Raw genomic sequence first — 19,298 nt, 5'->3', positions numbered from 1 at the left:
AAAAAGAATGAAAGAGCAGTTCCTTTGTTGATAGCAAACACCACATTGAGGGAAAATGCTCAAACATTTCAAGTCCAACCTTTATCTACCAAATTGCTGGATGTAAAGAAAGAAATATATAGATTTTCAAGTCTTGCAGTATCTTGCTGGGCACTCCTCTGCAACATACAACCAACAACAATCTGGGATACCATTACAGAAATGCACAAGAACGGAGTCATCAATGGTGAAAATGCACATCACTTGATGGTGCTGGTTAGCATTTCAGCAGAATTACGGTTGCAGACATATATGAACAATCATGGTCAAGTGGGAAGTATGTCGGCTTTATCATCTATGTCCGCAGATGAAGATATTGGAGCAAAGCTGGAAAAAGTATTTTACCTATCAAATACAAAACAGCTCATGAGATACTACAACACAGCAAGACCATTACAGGATTTTATGTCACAACTTGACCACAGTCAGCCAACGGAAGAGATTCTATTTGACAATTCTGCCTTGCTACAGGCAGAGGTATACAGAAGCCTTTGTGATTACCAGAAATCAAGGACATGCCACGAACAGGCACTCCAAGATGCACTATCTTTACACAGTGGTAAAAATAAAAGAAAGAAAAAAAGCAATGCACACCCTGTTATTGCTGGAATACTTGCTAATTTGGGTATCGTCTGCCAAGACCTTCATGACCATGAACAAGCAATTGCATATTTGGAAGAGTCGCTGACAATGATGCGGCGTATCTATGGAAGAAATGCTGTGCATCCTCAAATTGCATTGGTACTACACAACTTGGGTAATGCCTATCAGGAGAAGCATGATCTCAAGAAAGCTATCAGCTGTTATGAACAGTCATTGCAAATTATGCGAAAAATTGATGATAAAGACACAGCACACCATATTGCTGCATCACTTAACAGCTTGGGTAATACCTGGCGTAAACTTGGTAATTCCAAAAAGGCCATCAGCTATCATGAACAGGCACTACAGATGTGGCAGATTATCTATGGCAAGTGCACTGCACATCCTGGCACTGCCATGTCACTTACAAACTTAGGTAATGCCTGTTGTGACCTTGGTGATCATAAACAGGCCCTTAGGTATTACAAAAAATCACTAAAAATGAGGCAAAGTGTGTATGGCAAGAATACAGCACATCCAGAAATTGCAACGTCACTTAATATCTTGGGTACTACATGGAACAGACTTGGTGATCACAGAAAGGCCATCAATTTTTATTCACAGTCACTACAGATGAGTCAAATGATCTATGGTGAGACAAACGCACATCCTTCCATTGCCAATTTACTAAATAACTTGGGAACTGCCTATAATAACATTGGTGATTATACCATTGCTGTCAACCATTATGACCAGGCACTACAGATGTGGTTGGATATCAATGGTGAAGAGGAAAGTGTACATGTACAGTCTAAAATCGCCAACATACTCAACAACATAGGTGAAGCATTCGCAAACTCTGGTGATCACAGAAAGGCTGTCAGCTATCATGAACAATCACTTCAAGTGACTTGCAACATCTATGGTAAGAGCACTGCACATCCAGACATCATGACGTCACTGAATGACTTGGGAAATGCTTGGGGAAAACTCGGTGATTATAGAAAGGCTGTTAGCTATCATGAGCAGTCCTTAGAGATGGCAAGAAGCATCTACGGTAAAAACACTGCACATCCTAACATTGCTATGGTACTTGATGACTTGGGTATTGCATGGAAGGAGCTTGGTGATTCTCAAAAGGCCATCAAATATTATGAAGAATCAATACAGATGCTGTATGATATCCATGGAAAGAGCAAAGCACACCCCAGTATTGCTTCAACACTAGACAGGTTGGGTATAGCCTGGTCAAGCCTTAATGATGGTGTAAAGGCAGTTAAGTATGGTGAACAGGGACTACAAATGATGAAGCAGATCTATGGGGATACTACACATCCAGATATTGCAGGGTCCCTCAACAACCTAGGTGGTACTTTCTCGAGCCTTGGTAATCACAGAGAGGCTCTCAGCTACCATGAACGGTCCCTACAAATGAAGAGGAGTATCTATAAGAGCACTGATCATCCTAGTATTGCTACCTCACTTAACAACTTAGGTGAAGAATGGGATAATCTTGGTGATCATAGAAAGGCTGTCAGCTATCATGAACAGTCACTCCAGATGGCTAGAAGATTGTATGGTGATAGCACTGCACATCCAGACATTGCCAGATTACTTATCAGTTTGCGAAATATCTGGGAGAAGCTTGGTGATGTTGAAAAAGCTTCTATGTATAGTGAACAGCTTGAGCATTTGCTTGTTGATAGTTGAAATGGCTAAGGGCATGTAAATGTAATGCATCAAGGATCCTGAAACAAGTAAATTACCACTGAGCACACAATAATTTGGTACTGATATAGTGGAAGCATAGCACCTCAGAACTACAACATCATTGTACATGTCAGTGAGTTACTGGTAAAGAATAGGGAACAACATAAATTTAACATAACATCTCGAGTTCTTTGCCATGGCTTTATTTTGAAATAACTAGATGCACCATCCCCAGCGATGATTTCATTATAACTTATTTGAATGAAAAAAATAGAAATCATATCTAAAGTATTCCAACATATTCCAACCTTTTGTCTAGCTAATTTATATCTGTCTTCTACAAAATATACATCATTACAATTTTGCTACAGTATAAATAGACATGAAAGAGAATTCTAATTTTTGCATGCACAGAAATTCTATCAAAATGACTATCGCTCCTCTTGGACATAAGTCATTGTCATTCCATACATGTTAAATTTATACAACCTGGACGGATCACATATACAACATACAAAACTCATTCCTTAAGGTTACCTTAAATCCATACAAAATACTCAATTTGTGAGAGCTCTACAGCCCTGAGAACTGTACAGGTTACATACAAAACTACTCTCTCTCATAACTGTGCACTACTTACAGTGTTCTGACTTACAACTAAGACTTTACAAAGGTGGTGCACCCACTACATGTGCAAGTGATGGCAATAATACTTGGCAAAATGGAAATCTAAGAGTTAACTGTTGTATTCCACTGTGGTCCTTCTTCTTGTGCACCCTTTTGTATCTATTAGAATAGCCAAAGAGAATAGTTATTTAAGTATGATACAATTAATATATACAATGTACAATACTTGAGAAAGTCTGGGCCATCCCTTGAAAAATGTTATACGCATCTAATATTGAAAGCATAGTACGTCATTTTCTGAGGTAATTCAGAGTTAAAATGTACAATGTTCCTCATGCCACATGCTTAACTGATGATTACAATAATTACATATCCTTAATATGTTTATAACAGGTAGTTTGAGAATTAGTTGACCATGCAATCAAGTTACATGTACATGTATTTATTATAAAGCATGCTGGCTGCAAAGTTGAATATACTTGTCATACAATGTAAACATGGACCTTGTAGTAAAAATTAGAATTATCTGATCAATTACAAATACAAAAAACAAACATACTGTGCATTGTTCCCTTTATAGAAATGTAAAATATTCATACATTTATCATAATATTACTGCAGCAATACTTATACAATGTAATACACATGTACACCAGAATGTCTGTCTCCTTGTGCCACTGTGTAATTTGGTCCTTTGGAAGACTTGTATTTCTCCTCTACATCAAGTATCATACAATTCTCTGAAAAGGACATAAAAATGTTTTAGACATCAGTTGGAAGACTAAAAACTAAAAAAAAGTTTAAATAGCACTAGACACCATGTCACACAGTATTAGGCCTGGACAAGGCTATTTGTCCAAAGGCATTCATTTTTGTAAATGTAATGTTGTCCCAACAGAACTTAATCATTAGTATAGTGTGGTTGGCAACAGCAAGCCCAGGTCTAGTGCTACTAGACAGGTGTAGTATTTTAATGTGCAATTTTTAGAAAAATAGTTGTAATTTCAATGTTTGTCATTGGTGTACAGACACCCAGGAGTGAAAATTGGCAGAAGGAAAAGTCATCTATGGATGTTTAAGTGGTCCTCACAACAGATAATAAACCCTATGGCACCCACCTGTCTCCTGTCTTTGTGTGTTGTGGTACCCTGACGTCGTGACCCCCGATGACCCTCCTTCTGTTTGGACGTATGTCTTTTACTGGGTGATCGTCTCTGGTGCTACATGATGTAAACAAAGGGACAAGTTTTGCAAACACATTCCAAAAGTTTTTAACAAGCGGTTACCATGTACATGTTCCATGCTTAAATGTGTTTGACTCTTGAGATCAGGGTAACCTACCTATCATGAAATCAATAAAAGATGCATTATCATTAACCTGAAAAAATCTTGAAATTTCTAAATATTTTGTCTTCCTTGGGTTCATCCCAAGTCCTACCTTTCTGTGTGTGTCTACAGGATCTTGAGGTCTGTCTTGAGACGTAGAGATCTCCTCCAGGAAACTGGCTGGGACCAGACCTCTCCTGCCGTCTACCTTTCCTTCGTAGAAGCCGTCCTCTCTCAGCGGGCCGAACACCGTCACCACGTCCCCTTCTCTCAGCCCCAGCTCGTCCTCAGGGTAGTGGTTGGGAGAGTTCCTGCTGGGACTGTAGTTGTACACAGCCATGTACTGGGAACAGGCACAGAGGAGAGGTTACCGATCTGACGCTTAGCATTGCTACATGTATATGTAAAATCTAACACAAGTCAGAATAATGTTCTTTAACCTAGTAGTGACATTCTCCATCATTTAGGTGATCAGATGTAAGAGCCCACATATACAGTAATTCTTGGTGACAATACAGACAGTAATTTCACATGCTGTATATATTTTTCATAAATGTGTCTAAATGCATGTATGAAACACAAACTGAACAAAAGAAACACAACTCACCAGGCGAGGTGGTTCTTCTATCACAGGGTCTGAGTACACTGATGTATCCTGCATTAGATAGATAGAAACAAAAATTAACAATGCTCTTAATTTAAATGCTCTTGTTTGGGAATTGGAAAGGCATCCAGACAACAGAAAACAACATAACTGTACCATTATGAGAATGCTTTATTATAATATTCCTGACCTCAGATAGAGCAGAGCTGGGCCGTGATGATGTCAGTACAGACGGGGGTTCCTGCAGGTCAGTGAACTCTACCTCCACCCTGTCAGACAGCTGTCTGTCTGTGGACATGGTCTGTACACTCAGGATGAATGGCACTGTCAGGTCCAACCCCTCCACTAGGGCCTGGGGGGGGGGGGGCAAAACAGTCATGGAGGTTATGATGTACATGTACAAGGTGTTGAACTTTACTGGTATACATGTAACTTGATAAAAGAAAATCAACGGAAGTAAGTAATGAAAAAAAAAATGAAAAGCCAGAAGTAAGCATTATTGTGTCTTACCTTACTGACATGAGAACTGGGAACCACTTGAGTCTCTTCTCCATCTACCTTGATCTGACGGAAAAAGATAATCATTTTAAATATTGAAGTATCAAAAATGAGAGCCACTATGTCTTGGAGATAAAGTTTGTTATGAAGAATGAAGTCAACTAAATGTGGCACTGGCTGGCTGTCTACAAGCTTGCTGTGATGTCCTACAAACTGATGTAATGATGTACCTTTGACCACTTCCATGTACATGTATGCCCTTTACCTACCTTGTAACCCGACACTTGGACCCCATTGCTGTTTCCCATGTCATCAATTGGAGGTAGTGTCCAGCCCACCAGGACAGAAGACTTGCCCACAGCTCGGAGGATCCGCAGGTCTGATGGAGGCTGAGGGGGACCTGGAGAAAAACACAGGTGTGTGATTAGATCACATCTTTCATTGGCCAAAAATTCTGACATGTTTCACCGACATGTACTTTTGTCTACATTATGCTGATATCTACAAGAAAAGTGCAAGGCTGTGATCCTCAAACCCACCTTGTTGGCGTGGTGATGCTGTTGTCTGGGAGACAGTTGACAAAGCATCAGCAGTGCTGGAGACAGTCAGCCAGCTGCCACTAGCACCACTGCCATGTCGGCCTCTTTCTCCTCCAAGGCCATTGGACAGCAAGGAAGCTGGAACCCCATTGGTCAGAGGTACTCCATGTCCATTGGTCAACAGAGATGATGGCATTCCATTGGCAAGACTTGGTACTGCATGTCCATTGGTAAGTACAGGTTCTGCAACCCCATTGGTCAAAGCTAGCTGGGAGCTACTTTCATTCAGTGGGGGTGGGTACCAGTTCGGTCCATGTGACCTGGATAATGCATCTGGTGATGTAGAATTGGTCCCAGATTGCTTTGGACTTTGACGAGATCTGTAAAAGCACAGATACCAATTAATAGCAATATTGTCTTGAAGCCTTACCATGCTAATTGTACAATCTCCTGGTAATGACTTTTCAACACTTGCTGTGGACAATTCTTATTATCACAAAAAACACAATGAAGTATCGACTGTCAAGTAAGACGGTTTTAATGTCTTCTTTCTATTAATATAATGCTTGATTTCATAAATGATAAATGGGTTGACATATCAATGACATACACAATACACCCATCCTCGCAATGACCTTTACAAAGTAAGGAAATTATAATATACAAACTCCTTGCCTTGATGAGGTGTGAGACCGTGTCCCACTACGGTTTGGGGTCTTCTCCCTGCCATGTTTGTTCCTGTCACCGTCTGAGCTGGGAGAAGTCCGAGGCCTCCTGGTCCTGCTCTCAGGAGAATCCAGCTTAGGGAGAGGGAGGGGCAGGAACGGCACTGCAGAAAACACAACTTCCTGTCAGTCAACTTCACAAGTATAGAGGGGTATGGAGTCATAATCAAACTCTGTGTACATTGTATCTTTTTTAATAGTGTTGTCTTTGTCATCTCAAATCCCTCCCCTCTGACACAATTTTTTCTATCCATGCCTTCAACTGCATCTACAATTCTGTCAGGTCAAATTTCCTTCAAATCTTGTAAATGGGTTGCAAAATAATCAAACTGAATAGACTGTTGTTTGACTCACCATCATAGTTATTGGTGTGTGTGTCCTGGAGGGTCTGGTGCAGCTCTAACATTTGCTCAGGGCTGGACTGGCCTGCTGTCAACTGTGGAAATAAACAGTCAAGATTCAGTTAATTAATTGTTAATTAAGCAAGCAAGCAACTTTATCTCTCCAGTCCTCAACAGATCCTCATCATCATCACCACACTGTACATCCTTAACCACATGCATTATTACAGGTATGCATTGTTGACCTGAAACTTGACAAAAGTACATGCAAGAAACAAAAAATCCAGTGTACCTTTGGCCTCTGTTTCCTTCTCCTTCGTACAGGCACCAGGTCCAGGTCATCTTTGATGGCATGTCCATTATCCAGCCGTGTGGGGAGAACGTCAATGTCATCCAACAGGGGGGATGACCTGGTGCCAGCACTGGGGGCAGGGGAGGTAGATGCCCCAGTGGTGGGGGTACTGTGTCGAACCATCTGTCTTCTACTGATGTCTGAAGCTCGACCACTGTCAGCCTGGTGACAGACAACAACATACTGAATGAGTTTTAGCAAGACATTAGGGCAACCCTGGAGAGATTCTGTGTTATGGAAAATGAAAGGGGCTACGAGACAGCCTCATGTTCTGTGATGATACGACAGAAAAAGGGAAGTCGGCAAAGACAAATTTGAAGTAAGTTACATGTAGGTAAGACATGAGCCACTTAAGTTATTCCATCTCTTCCCTCTAATGTCAAGACAAACTGGAACAAAACAATGATGTTACTGGGTAACACCTGGATAACTCTCCCTCCAGCTGTACTTGTAACTAATCATAGCACAATTATATATTAGCCTGTGAAGGAAACCCATCTTGACCAGCTAAGCTAAGTAATGTGGAACAGAAGGTGTGAACCCTTCACCACAGACCACCAGCACCAACAACAATAACAGGATGTGCATATATATATAAAATATGTATGTACTTGTTTGTTTTGCATAGCTGGGAAGCTGCCTTTAGGCATAACACACCAGTTTTGTACATGCTTGAAACAACAAAGCAGATCCCAACACCTGCAGCAAGGAAAGCAACCATGTCACCATTTCCACCTCAGAAAAAACAGACTCAAGCTAAACCATACTGAAGGACAAAACACTGCTAAAAAGGAGTGTTCCTTAGCTCCCCTACACCAAGCAGTTCTCCTAAGCTATCATATAGCTACCAAAAGGTGAGGAGAGTTGAAAGTCTTTATCCCTGCACCAACAAAGACAATGTACACTGTTTCATGTTGACCCAACACACCTGGCCAGAGCTTCGTTCTGAGGATGACCCGAATGCTGCATAGCAACAGAGATTCCCCATGCTCCCAGAGATGGGGCTGATGGGGTCATCATACTCCTCTAACATCTCTGATGCCAGGTCCTCAGCTGTATGGACTATTGTTACATCAGGGTCCACGGAGCGCTGGAGCTCATCCAGCAGGGTCATGATCATCCTGTCTCTCTCACGACACTTCACACGCATGCGAGACACCTTGGCCTGAGGAACGTCCACTCGTTTTAGTCAACATTGGTCTGATGTCTGATTGTCTTTAACAGCCACCACAAACAGAATTTCTACAGAAAATGAATTGCACACCTTCACAACCCGACACCATCTAAAAAAGTTTTCTTGACACTTTCTGATACCTGTAAAGGAGCCAAGGCTGTCCTGACCTCAAGGTCAATAATACTGGAGACCTGTAAGGACATGTAGCATGAGATTATGTGGGGTTAAGGACACAAGTAGATGTCTTATCAGGTTGTTGACACTTGGCTAACATGAGGTCAAGAAGATGACAGGAGGATGAAGGGGAAAATAGAAAATACTGCTTGAGGAAAAAAGGCTCAGAGTAGTACAATGTGTCATGTATTCCTCTTCTTTACTTGACCTGTGGTTAAAACAACTGGATACAACTACACTGCAAAATCAATGTTGAGATGGTGAAAAATTTAAACTAAAACAACATAAAGGTACAACAGGTAAAAACAAATCTGGTGCTGAATGTGGCAAAAGGCTGGGAGTACCTGATGAATATTTGACTCCAGATGGCAGACACACTTACATCCCAGCTGCATGGCAGCATGAGGGGAAGGGAGGGGTATTTCATCAGTATCATACAAGAACATTATAATAATATTTTATTGTCTCATGTATATACAATATAAATGACCCACACATGGTGTCAGCCTGACATGAGCAACCATTACCTCATCCATGTCAGCTGTGGTGTCTGTAGGAGCAGTAGGAGTTCTGCTGGACAGATCCTTCATGTTCAGGTCAGCAGGGAGGGTGCGGGTCATCATGTAAGGGGAGCCTCTACTGGGATGGTCTGTGTCATAGTCACTGGTGGGGATACCGTCCATCTAGTGGGGGGAGGGTAGCAAATAATCAAAACACGTGACAATTATATACAGGTTAGTGAATTTTATCCTGTACATTTGAATTTGACCTGGACAGCAGAGATTTCAGACTTCTGGGAAGTATGCAATCCTTGGCTTCCTGAATTCCCCCCATGTCGACCACAAATTTATGCTGGCTCCTGGCCACATTCTGAGGCCTTTGACCCTCTGTCATTCTGCCTGTCAATCTGCTGTCAAACTACTCTGTCCACACAAACATTTATAAACAAATCCACAGCTCAGCCACCCAAATCTTCCCTATACTTCAAAAAATGATAGTTAAGAAAAACCTACCCTCTGTTTGAGGTCAGAGATGGCATCCAGCCTGGCCCTGAGATCTTCCTTCTCCTTGTCGACTGCCTCGATGTCCCGCAGGTGTGCTCGCAGCGTGGCCACGGTTTCCCGCAGCAGGCTGATCTCCTGCTCCGCCTTCTGCAGCTTCTCTGCCTTCCTCAGCAGCTGGTCATTCTAAATGATAAAGAACAATAATCATAAAAATTAACAAAACTACTATTTTGAGAATAAGTCCTGAATTGTCAAACAAAAGTAAACCCAATGGCACTGTAAAAGCATGAAAAAGGCAGATACAGCAACACATGTAAATGTGACAAGGAAGAATATGATACCTCCTTCTTGAGCGTGTCCTGTAGTTTCTGCAGCTCGGCACACCTCTGTTCCAGCTGCTGCAGCCGCGCCACCTGTGCCTGCAGGCCGTCCTTCTCCTTCTGCAGCTTCCGACACTGTCTGTCTGCCTGCTGGGCTTCACCCTCCAGCTTCCTGTTCTGTAAGAACATCAACAGAATGATGTTACAGAGGTTTGCACATGAAGCTGATTAGCAACATTGAGACCGGAAAGTGCAAAGTGCATTGAACGTAAATATGCTGCATCCATTCATATAGCAGTCCTGTCCTTTGTTATGACCAATAAGAGAATTGCTTTCTATCTATCCTAGAGCATTTTTAGATGCCTTTTTTTCCTACAGCTTTGTAACAGGGGCTTACATCTTTGGGGAATGGAGTACAAAGAAACTGATTTTGCAGTCTTGCATTCAGTTAAGATCATCTCATACCTCTGTTCTCAGCCTGTGGATCTCCTCATCCTTTTGTCTGATCTCTCCTTCCTTCATTTGTGCCTGGGCCTTGTAGTAGGTCACATCGCTGTCACGTTCTTTCTTCTCCAGCTCACGTTTCAATCGTTCCACCTGAACAGAACAGAGTTCAATAACTTGTCATCTAGCCTAGGGATAGTAATAATGATTTTTCTGTTCACAAAAAATGTATATGCAAAACACTAAGAAACAGAGAACATGTTGTGCTGCTTCACAACTCTTAAATGAAGGCATCAAATGCAATTTAAGGGCAACAAAGATTCGTCATCATTTGATACTTACAGCTTTTCAAATAGCCCATAAACAAGTTACATAAAGTATCTTTTGGGTACTGCCCATGAATAGCCTAGGATACAAACATGCAACTGTTTTCTGTCAGCGACATCACATTTTGCTTCACAGATATCAGTATGCTATGGGATAGAATTTATTCAACTTACTACATTAAAAGACTGACCAGAAAATTCACTTTGAAAATCCAGTTTAACTGTTGTGAAATTGCATTGGATGCTTAAATGTTGACTACAAAGAGTCACTGTTTTTACTAAAATTTTTTGCATTTACCCAAAGAACTGTTCCACTGTCATGTTGTGTAGTAGATTTCTAAACTCAGATAAATGATCTTCCTCACCTCTTGTTTCAGTTCCCGACACTGTTTCTCCAAATTCCTCAAGTAGTCATCCTTCTCATGGAGTTCCTTTTCCTGACCAAGTACCTGGGCATCCAAAAAAGACCCAAACTTAAGGTTACAATTTGTCAACTATCATTGTAATCTGTATCAAAGTGAACATCTAGAGAAACAACATCCAATGGTTATGAGAAATGTGTGAAAATGTCCAGGCCTTTCTTACCTTTTCTCTCATTTGTGCAGAACTTGCCATGGCATCTTCCTTGGCCTGAAAATAAGTGCAGAAAATACTTTAAAAATCTGTTAACACACTTCCATTCAGGATAATCAGGTATTAGTATGATAGGTGTTGAAGCTTCAAGCACAAGTACAATGGAAATTGATGTTATGTTCAGCACCAAGGACACATACATCATAAGTTAGATGCTTATTAAGATATGACTGTGATTGTTAGGCAACCCTGACATGTATCAGTAGGATACAGATTGGTAGGTGCTTGATATAAGCTCCAAGCACAAGTACAATGGGGAACGATATCATGTTCAGCACCAAGGACAGCATCATAATAGGTTAGATGCTCATCAAAATGTGACTATAACTGTTGGATAACTCTGACATGTATTAGTAGGATGAAGATAGATTATAGGCGTTTAATATAAGCTTCAAGCACAAGTGCAATGGGGAACGATATCATGTTCAGCACCAAGGACAGCTACACAGTAGGTTAGATGCTCATCAAAATGTGACTGTAACTGTTGGGTATCTCAGACATGTATTACTAAGATGAAGGTAGATCACAGGTGTTTGATATAAGTCTCAAGCACAACTACGATGGGGAACGATATCATGTTCAGCACCAAGGACAGCAACAGCACAACTTTGGTGCTCATCAAAATGTAACCAATAAAGTTGTTGTCCACCTCCTAATATAGTTATTCTTGTATAGTTTACATGGATCAACATGTAGTGGCTGCATTTTCAAAGATTTTGACTCACCCTGAGATCTCTCTCCAGCTGTCTCTGATCCTCACGCAGCTTCCGTAGGTCTTCTTCCTTGTCCTGAAAACACAACGTTTTTCCAAAATACAAATGTAAGTTTCTTTGATGTAAATGTCCATTCTACCACTATCTGGACAGAATTTACACCTTGTGTAGAAAAGAAGCATTAATGAAAGAGTGACAAGATATCACCAGGACATGGGGTACTAGATGACATAGTGTCAGTAACAGTGAATGATCTTTTACATGGAAATACACCAGGATAAGACATATCTGTAATGTTAAGCTTGGGGTAAGTTCAGTGGACACTGAAACATAGAAAGTGCAATGACCAAGTGAACATTAGTTATAGACTAATGTAAATAGATGGTGAAACTGTCAAAATGCTCTGGATGATATCCAGTTTCTGTGGGTGAAGGTGTACAATGCAGGTTAATGAACAGTTATACATTGTATAAACAATGTCAGCAATGTTTGATAGTACTGCAGAGATACGTGTACAAATGTAAGAGAAGGGGTGGGGCAACCTTTGGCCTATGCTCTCACCTTGGAAGGCTGGACCTTGTCCATGAAGGGAAATGTAGGCATGCAAGTTACATAAGCCACATGCAGTTAGTACACAGTACAGGTCATTTCGACATACAGTTCTCAATGTCTTTACACAGTAGTGCATCTTTGTAAAATCAAGTTTAGTCAATCTTTCATGGTGATATATAATAACTTTTACTGTAAATCCTGAAACCTTTGCGGTGGTGTTATTTTCCCATTGACAAGCTGATATCTCCACCACAGACATGTACTACAGAATTGTTGTAACTTGATCAAAACACTGTGAAAACCTCCCTTTCTCTCCTAACCGCAAAATGAAAAACCTTACAAAAGTTTCATAATTTACAGTACACTGTGGAGAAAGAATGAGTAGAATTGTGATAATTGCAGGCATGCAGTTAGTGTGCAGTAATGATGGTGACACTGGCTCAGGACTCACTCTCAGGGTCTGTTCCAGGTACTGGATCTCCTCCCTCCCGTGTGCCAGGTCTCGTGCATGTTTCTGATTAGCAAATCATCACAGATATATAATGAAGATTGGTTTCATTCAAGATTATTCCCTTTACACATTTAACAAGAGGACAGTCAGAACCATTTTGGACACATGTTTTGAAGTCATTAGCTGAGGCTTTTTCTTTCAGAATTTTTTTGATCATCACTGTCATCCCTTCATCCCTTTATTTTTGGGGGAAAAAGCCCTGACTGTCCTCCCAAACTTAAGGAATAGGCTAGCCATAGATCAATGTGGAAATCAATTCAATAATCTAGTACATAATATGTATATGTGGTATTAGTTATCATTGATACATAGATGAGTGTACAGAAGTATACAAAGTTGAGGTCTACTTGCTGATACAGGAAGCCATTTGCACCCACCTTGATATCCTCCTGTAGCTGTCTCTCTGCCTTACTGACATCCTGCAACTTTCCTTCTTTGTCCTGCAAACAAATACATGCATTGTGAAACCCAACTACAAGTTTGAAAAGATGCTACTAAAAGCAAAGTTGTAAAAGTAAAGGTATCAACACTCAATCTTTTTCACAGGGTTGCCTGTTCAAATGAACACATTGATCCCAGCAATGACACCAAAGTCATGATTGATAATACATGTACTTGATAGCAAAATGCCTTACTAGCCCTGAGGTTATCGATACACAACTGTCAGGAGATATATACTGTGGTGTGGTCCTCTTTTAATAATTTTTGTTGCATATCATACTTATTTTCCTATGCATTCTTACCTTCACTTCTCCTTGTAAATCTTCTAATGCCTTCTGAAGATCCTTCAGAGCTTCATCTTTCACCTTGACGAAAGTAAGAAAAAGTGTTAAAGGTAAAAAGGTAAAAAAAACTGTTCTTCATATTCAGCTTCCAACTAGTCCAACTACCGTCAGATTGAATATGACATGTTATTGCATACAAAATAATAACTGTTTTTCAGTTCCATTTGTTTTGTTTTTATTTGACAATGGTCCTTTTCTTGACTACATAATTGGTGTTTAAAAAGAAACACCCCAAACCTGGTTGTCCTTCTGCAGCTGTTCAATAGTTTCCTTTAACTCCTTCACATGTTGCTCCTCAGCGCTGTCCTGGTCAGGTTGACTCTGCAGGGGAGGATCGTCTGCCAAGCTGTTCTCCTCGCTCCTGTCATAGAACCGCCTGCGTCTGGTTCCGACTGGAACAGTGAAGCCGCGGGACAGACCCTTACGCTGACGGCGATTTTCAACCCACTTGTTGATTTGGTCCTGGACAGATATGAGATTATGACTGTAAATTCATTTCGTTTCACAGGGACTTAATTATGCAGAAGAGGGAAACATAAGTCTTTGTGGTGTTCATGGGTGAAACAATTGTGGAGCACAGTCATTCATTACTGTCACATTGGAAATGTCTAGTGGTATTTGCAGTGTCATACAATGTATTTTTGCAGTGGAAAGGTAGCGTAAAGAAACCACCACAAACATTTGAAGATTTACAGTAACAACTATATACATGCATATGATTGTATTAGTATCCATAAATTCAGGAGTGAAGGGAATTCCAGACCTACACATTAGAATACAAGAACTCGTAATGTAAAAGTAGATGACCTACCTGAGGGTCAAACAGTCCAGTAGGAGGACTAGCTGTAGTGTCCAGACTGCTGTCTGTCCCCAGTAGTGTCCTGCCCAGCCCACTGTCCGGCAGGCTCCTGTCTCCCGGGGACTTCAGCGGACTCTGGGCCTCAAACGCTGCTACACGAGCTGCTACAGCTCCTTCCTCTGGGAGGTCTGACCAAACAGAAACACAAATGTAAACTTCCAGCCTCATATTTCTTCAGAAATGTTTGGGTGGGAAATCTGGACTTCTGCTTAGATCTATGTATACAATTATTTAAGTGTGCTTGTACTGATTGTTTGTTTTTCATGTTGTACAAGTGGCAGTATTAATTTTGTTTGATGCATTAATGTATGTATGTAAAAAAAGAAGTACTGCCACTCAATGCAGCAGACCTTCTGCAGCACTATCAACACTACTTCAGCACTACTATCAAACTAACTCTACAAGACTGTCTCACCTTCCCCATCCTGGTCTGTATCAGAGCCAGCGTCGTCCTGTGGGGAAGTGAAGGTCGCGACCTTGGCACCCACAGAACCCCGCTGAGGGAAGTCCTGGGGAGGGGGGGTGGGAGGGGAGGTCCGTATGGCAGGTACCGCCCCGACCTCTGACCCTTCTGACTCAGTGGTCTGCGCCCGCGGGCGGACGGGAGGCGGGGCAGAGCTGGGAAGGGGCGGAGCTTCAGCCTCACTGTCCATGTCTGACACGTCACCCATGGTATGATGGGATAGCTGGGAGCCTGAGCGTGGTCGTAAGTGTGGCGGAGTGGAGGTAGGGAGGGGAGGGACGCCGCGGGATACAGGCTTCTGTCGTAGCTTTTGTTCCAGAAGATTCCCAATGTCCACATTCTACAGGGAGAAACATACTCAGAGTTACCATGGAATACAGTTAATTTTTCAGGTGCAGTGACAGATACTTGATTCAGCTAACCCAACATGCACAAATAGATTGTGACTAACGGTGACTGAGAGAACCTAATGTTCTTCAGTAATGTACCTTCAATGATGTGTGAAGGTGCCAGATGGTGCCACCTGTTACCTCATGAGCCTGAAGGTTCAATGGGGACTGAATGTTTGACTAAGTTAGTTAATTAGTGAGTGAGTGAGTAATTATGGTCATTAGATTTTTAGTGAATCAAAATAAATATTTAGTGGTAATTAATATGAAATATGAAATCCATCTCTGATCAGCAAACATTGTCAGCCCACACACAGACAACACGGGGATCAGGATCAATCAGGATCATCATGCTGAGGACCAGCACAACTACCTTCATGGGATCCTGCACCGAGGACGGGGATATTTCATCCTCCTCCACCATCACCAGTTCACAATGCACAAGCCCGTCTGGGACGGCCCTCATGAAGGCTTCGCCCGCCGGGAGAGCGTTTACCAAGTTCTGTACTTCCTGGTCCAGCTGCTCCGGGCTCATCCTGCCGGCGGTGTGGGGGGGCCGCGCCGCGCTGGACGCAGGGCGGGGGATCTCTGGTTCCACCACCACCGCTCGTCCATACTGGTCTACAGCACCGTCCATCCAGGACAGATCCGTCTGTGTGCGCTTGTTACGAACATCTTTGACAGGTCCGGCTAACGTGGCGTCCTGGATAGACACATGAAATACCAATCTGTCAGGGCTCCTGTCTAACACTATGTCAGTGTGTTTCCCTAAAGTGTTGATGTCAATTTTGAACACCGATCACTAGGACTAAACCAAGTACAGTACCTTAAGTGTTGGATAAGTTTTCCCCACAGTAGATCACAATCCGAGTCAAACATCAGAAAAATCAGACTTTTGTTGGCACAAATCCCAGTAGAAGAACAGGATATACCCGTATTCTATGCACCTGCCTACAGCCTGTTATTATCAGCTTCAATGTCCCCACACTGACGTCCTCATTTGCATATCAAAACACAAGGATTTCAAGGAGGCTCAAGTATCTCATTTGCATGTCAAGCCTTGTTGGTTAAACACTTGCTCTAAAAGGAACTAAGACTGAGGTTGGAGGTCCTTACAAATACACCAGCTGTTTTGACTCAGGCATGGGTTTCAGGTTAATTTCTAGTGGGCTAAATTGGCAGCAGTAAGGGCAATACCCATAAAACACCACTTCTCGTATGTTGTTGTTCCTAATTCTCCTTGACAGGAACAACCCTAATCAATCTGCCAACATGCTGGGGTTCCCTAGGTAACAGGACCCTTGATACAACACAGGGTGTTATCATTAGTCTATTAATATTGCTCTCCTGGGAATCAAAGATTTAACTGGATTAATTTATATTTAAAGGATATGTCCCATGGGAAAGACTTGTCAAATTCATCACAAATCTTTTATTGTATAGTAGGTATGTGCAAATGAATGGAATTTGTCTTTATCTTTCTGAAGTTTACTTTTTGCAATTAATGGAATGCTCACTTTTTAGAATCTGAGGAAAATTATACTTTGTCAAAAACTCACCCTCAACTTGGCCTTCAGCTGATGCACTTGAGCCTGCAGTTCCTCATGTTCCTGCTGGAGGGCCTCATAATTCTGTGGAATGATCATAGTGACCATTAGTCAGTGGCATAACTTATAGTCAATGGCAGGAGATATTTGTAGGATACATGACAAACTTGTATAATAGCGGGTAAATGTTGATACACCTTTTTCACAATGCCAGAATATTCCAGAGATCAGTTTTGATGCAACAGCCAAATCAGCACAGTTGATGATTTTCTGTTGTAGCTAAATTTCTGGACATTCTTTACTATAAAAATATCATCAAAGTCACTGATTTAAAAATTTTGTTGCTTAACATCTATTACTGCGTAATATATAACACAAAAAACCTACTAATTAGGTTTTCCCAAAATAGAGATAAACAAAAACACATGCAGTCTGTGTTGACACTACCATGCAGGCTACAATGTACTAGTATGTAGAAAGAAAGTGGACAAAAGACAAACTTGTGTTAGTTCCTGAATGATAAAAGCATTTCATTCAGTTTTCAAAGCCATGCACTGCCATATCTACATTCCTCTACTGAGCAAGCTTTTCATCACATCAGCTGACTCTTCTCGGTCTTTACAAGTGTTATTAACCTTAACCCTGCTGCACCAAAAGATTACAGTTGCAGTTAGCATGGGAAGGTTAAACTTAAAGAGTGGAAAGCCTTCCAAGATCTATCCACACATGGCCATGTTGAGTTCTACACAAAAGCTGGCATGTTAGAGAAATGTAAGGAAAGTTATTATTAGTGTGAGTAGGTGGTAATGAGAATATATGATGGTAATGAGATATTTCTCTGATGTATCCTGAAGTGCTGCACCTTTTGGAGCTTTGCAGCTTGAACATCCATCCTGGATCTTTGCCTCGAATGCTGAGAAAAAAGATTATCAATATTGCACAATGAACTCTGGTAACAATAATTATTGTATTTGCATGCACCTGTACCTGTACACTTATGTCTACTTTTATATCAAGCTACTAGTGACAGAGGTCTGCTTATGAAGCTTAGCATTATGCCACCCAGAGGCATATAATATTTTATCTAACAAATTTCCGGGGATATACCTGTTAGGTTTTTCTATGTTGTCGAGTGAGATTCAAATTTTAAATCATTGTATCATTGAGCTAATGTGATATTTACCTGTAATCTGTCCTTGAGCTGCTCCTCCTCCTCTTCAAGGTCATCCAGCTTCTCCTCTGTCTCCCTCAGGAGGGACACCTGCACAGGTGAGAACTTCACTTCAGCAACCATTCAAGATATCTTGTCTCACCTTTACCTTTTAAATAATATATGCCTTTGGAAGACTACTGAATGCATTCAATTTTTAGACAAGGTCGTTTAACATTTTGCTGTACCTGAGCCTTTAGCCTGTCCAGCTCCTCCCTGGGCAGCTGTACCATGTCTGCGCTGTCCTGTTGCTGTACCTGGGCCTTGAGCCTGTCCAGCTCCTCCCTGGACAGCTGTACCATGTCTGTGCTGTCCAGTTGCTGTGCCTGAGCCTTTAGCCTGTCCAGCTCCTCCCTGGGCAGCTGTACCATGTCTGTGCTGTCCTGTTGTTGTGCCTGAGCCTTTAGCCTATCCAGCTCCTCTCTGGGCAGCTGTACCATGTCTGTGCCATCCTGCTGGTATTCCAGTTCATCCAACCTGTCCAGAAGAGCTTGCTCACTTCCTTCAAGCTCCTGTACCCTCTGCAATAAGCATAAAGCACAGATTTTCCAATAAGATGCAGGAAACTGTTATAAGTTTTCATTGCATGTGGGGATTTGTCTGGCTTGCTCCAACGTTTTGCTATCCAATGATTAAAAAACAACATTCAAATGGAAGAAATCAAATCAGTGTGCAAACTAACCTTTTTGGCTTCTTGCAATTCCTCCTCTAACCTTTTCTGTTGACTAGAGGGTGCTAGTTTCTGTAGAAACCACAAGGGGGTGAGGGTATTTTGTAAAACAGCAGCATGTGGTTAAAAGTAACCATATCAGATGTAAGCATTTGGCTTGATTAATAATATATATCATGAC

General features: G+C 41.5%; 2 protein-coding genes across 2 annotated transcripts in view; both read right to left on the bottom strand.

Annotated features, from left to right (window-relative positions):
• Positions 1-2,518: 2,518 nt before the first annotated feature.
• Positions 2,519-6,301, bottom strand: LOC109486780 (RIMS-binding protein 3A-like). Its single transcript, XM_019790670.1, has 8 exons — positions 5,926-6,301; positions 5,656-5,786; positions 5,399-5,452; positions 5,079-5,240; positions 4,892-4,939; positions 4,397-4,627; positions 4,077-4,178; positions 2,519-3,698 (listed from the first exon to the last, which is right to left on the bottom strand). Exons 1-8 carry the CDS (start codon positions 6,119-6,121, stop codon positions 3,687-3,689), a joined length of 936 nt encoding a protein of 311 aa, XP_019646229.1. The 5' UTR covers positions 6,122-6,301; the 3' UTR covers positions 2,519-3,686.
• Positions 6,207-19,298, bottom strand: part of LOC109486750 (golgin subfamily A member 4-like) — a 37,442-nt gene continuing 24,350 nt past the window's right edge. The window contains exons 24-48 of the mRNA XM_019790636.1: positions 19,130-19,189; positions 18,636-18,968; positions 18,421-18,498; positions 18,100-18,150; positions 17,250-17,321; positions 16,187-16,393; positions 15,254-15,641; positions 14,791-14,966; positions 14,217-14,441; positions 13,938-14,000; positions 13,572-13,634; positions 13,135-13,197; positions 12,144-12,206; positions 11,371-11,415; positions 11,151-11,234; positions 10,481-10,612; positions 10,037-10,192; positions 9,705-9,878; positions 9,219-9,374; positions 8,658-8,708; positions 8,272-8,508; positions 7,284-7,505; positions 7,005-7,086; positions 6,594-6,754; positions 6,207-6,305 (exon numbers count right to left, since the gene is read on the bottom strand). Of these exons, the coding sequence (XP_019646195.1) occupies positions 6,207-6,305; positions 6,594-6,754; positions 7,005-7,086; positions 7,284-7,505; positions 8,272-8,508; positions 8,658-8,708; positions 9,219-9,374; positions 9,705-9,878; positions 10,037-10,192; positions 10,481-10,612; positions 11,151-11,234; positions 11,371-11,415; positions 12,144-12,206; positions 13,135-13,197; positions 13,572-13,634; positions 13,938-14,000; positions 14,217-14,441; positions 14,791-14,966; positions 15,254-15,641; positions 16,187-16,393; positions 17,250-17,321; positions 18,100-18,150; positions 18,421-18,498; positions 18,636-18,968; positions 19,130-19,189 (3,441 nt within the window). The remainder of the gene's footprint in view (positions 6,306-6,593; positions 6,755-7,004; positions 7,087-7,283; positions 7,506-8,271; positions 8,509-8,657; positions 8,709-9,218; positions 9,375-9,704; positions 9,879-10,036; positions 10,193-10,480; positions 10,613-11,150; positions 11,235-11,370; positions 11,416-12,143; positions 12,207-13,134; positions 13,198-13,571; positions 13,635-13,937; positions 14,001-14,216; positions 14,442-14,790; positions 14,967-15,253; positions 15,642-16,186; positions 16,394-17,249; positions 17,322-18,099; positions 18,151-18,420; positions 18,499-18,635; positions 18,969-19,129; positions 19,190-19,298) is intronic.

This window comes from Branchiostoma belcheri, unplaced genomic scaffold (assembly GCF_001625305.1).
Source record: "Branchiostoma belcheri isolate BF01 breed outbred unplaced genomic scaffold, Haploidv18h27 scaffold83, whole genome shotgun sequence".
In the NCBI taxonomy this organism is placed as follows: Eukaryota; Metazoa; Chordata; class Leptocardii; order Amphioxiformes; family Branchiostomatidae; genus Branchiostoma; species Branchiostoma belcheri.
Note: the sequence above shows the minus strand (reverse complement) of the source record. Positions and strands in the feature narration are given on the sequence as shown.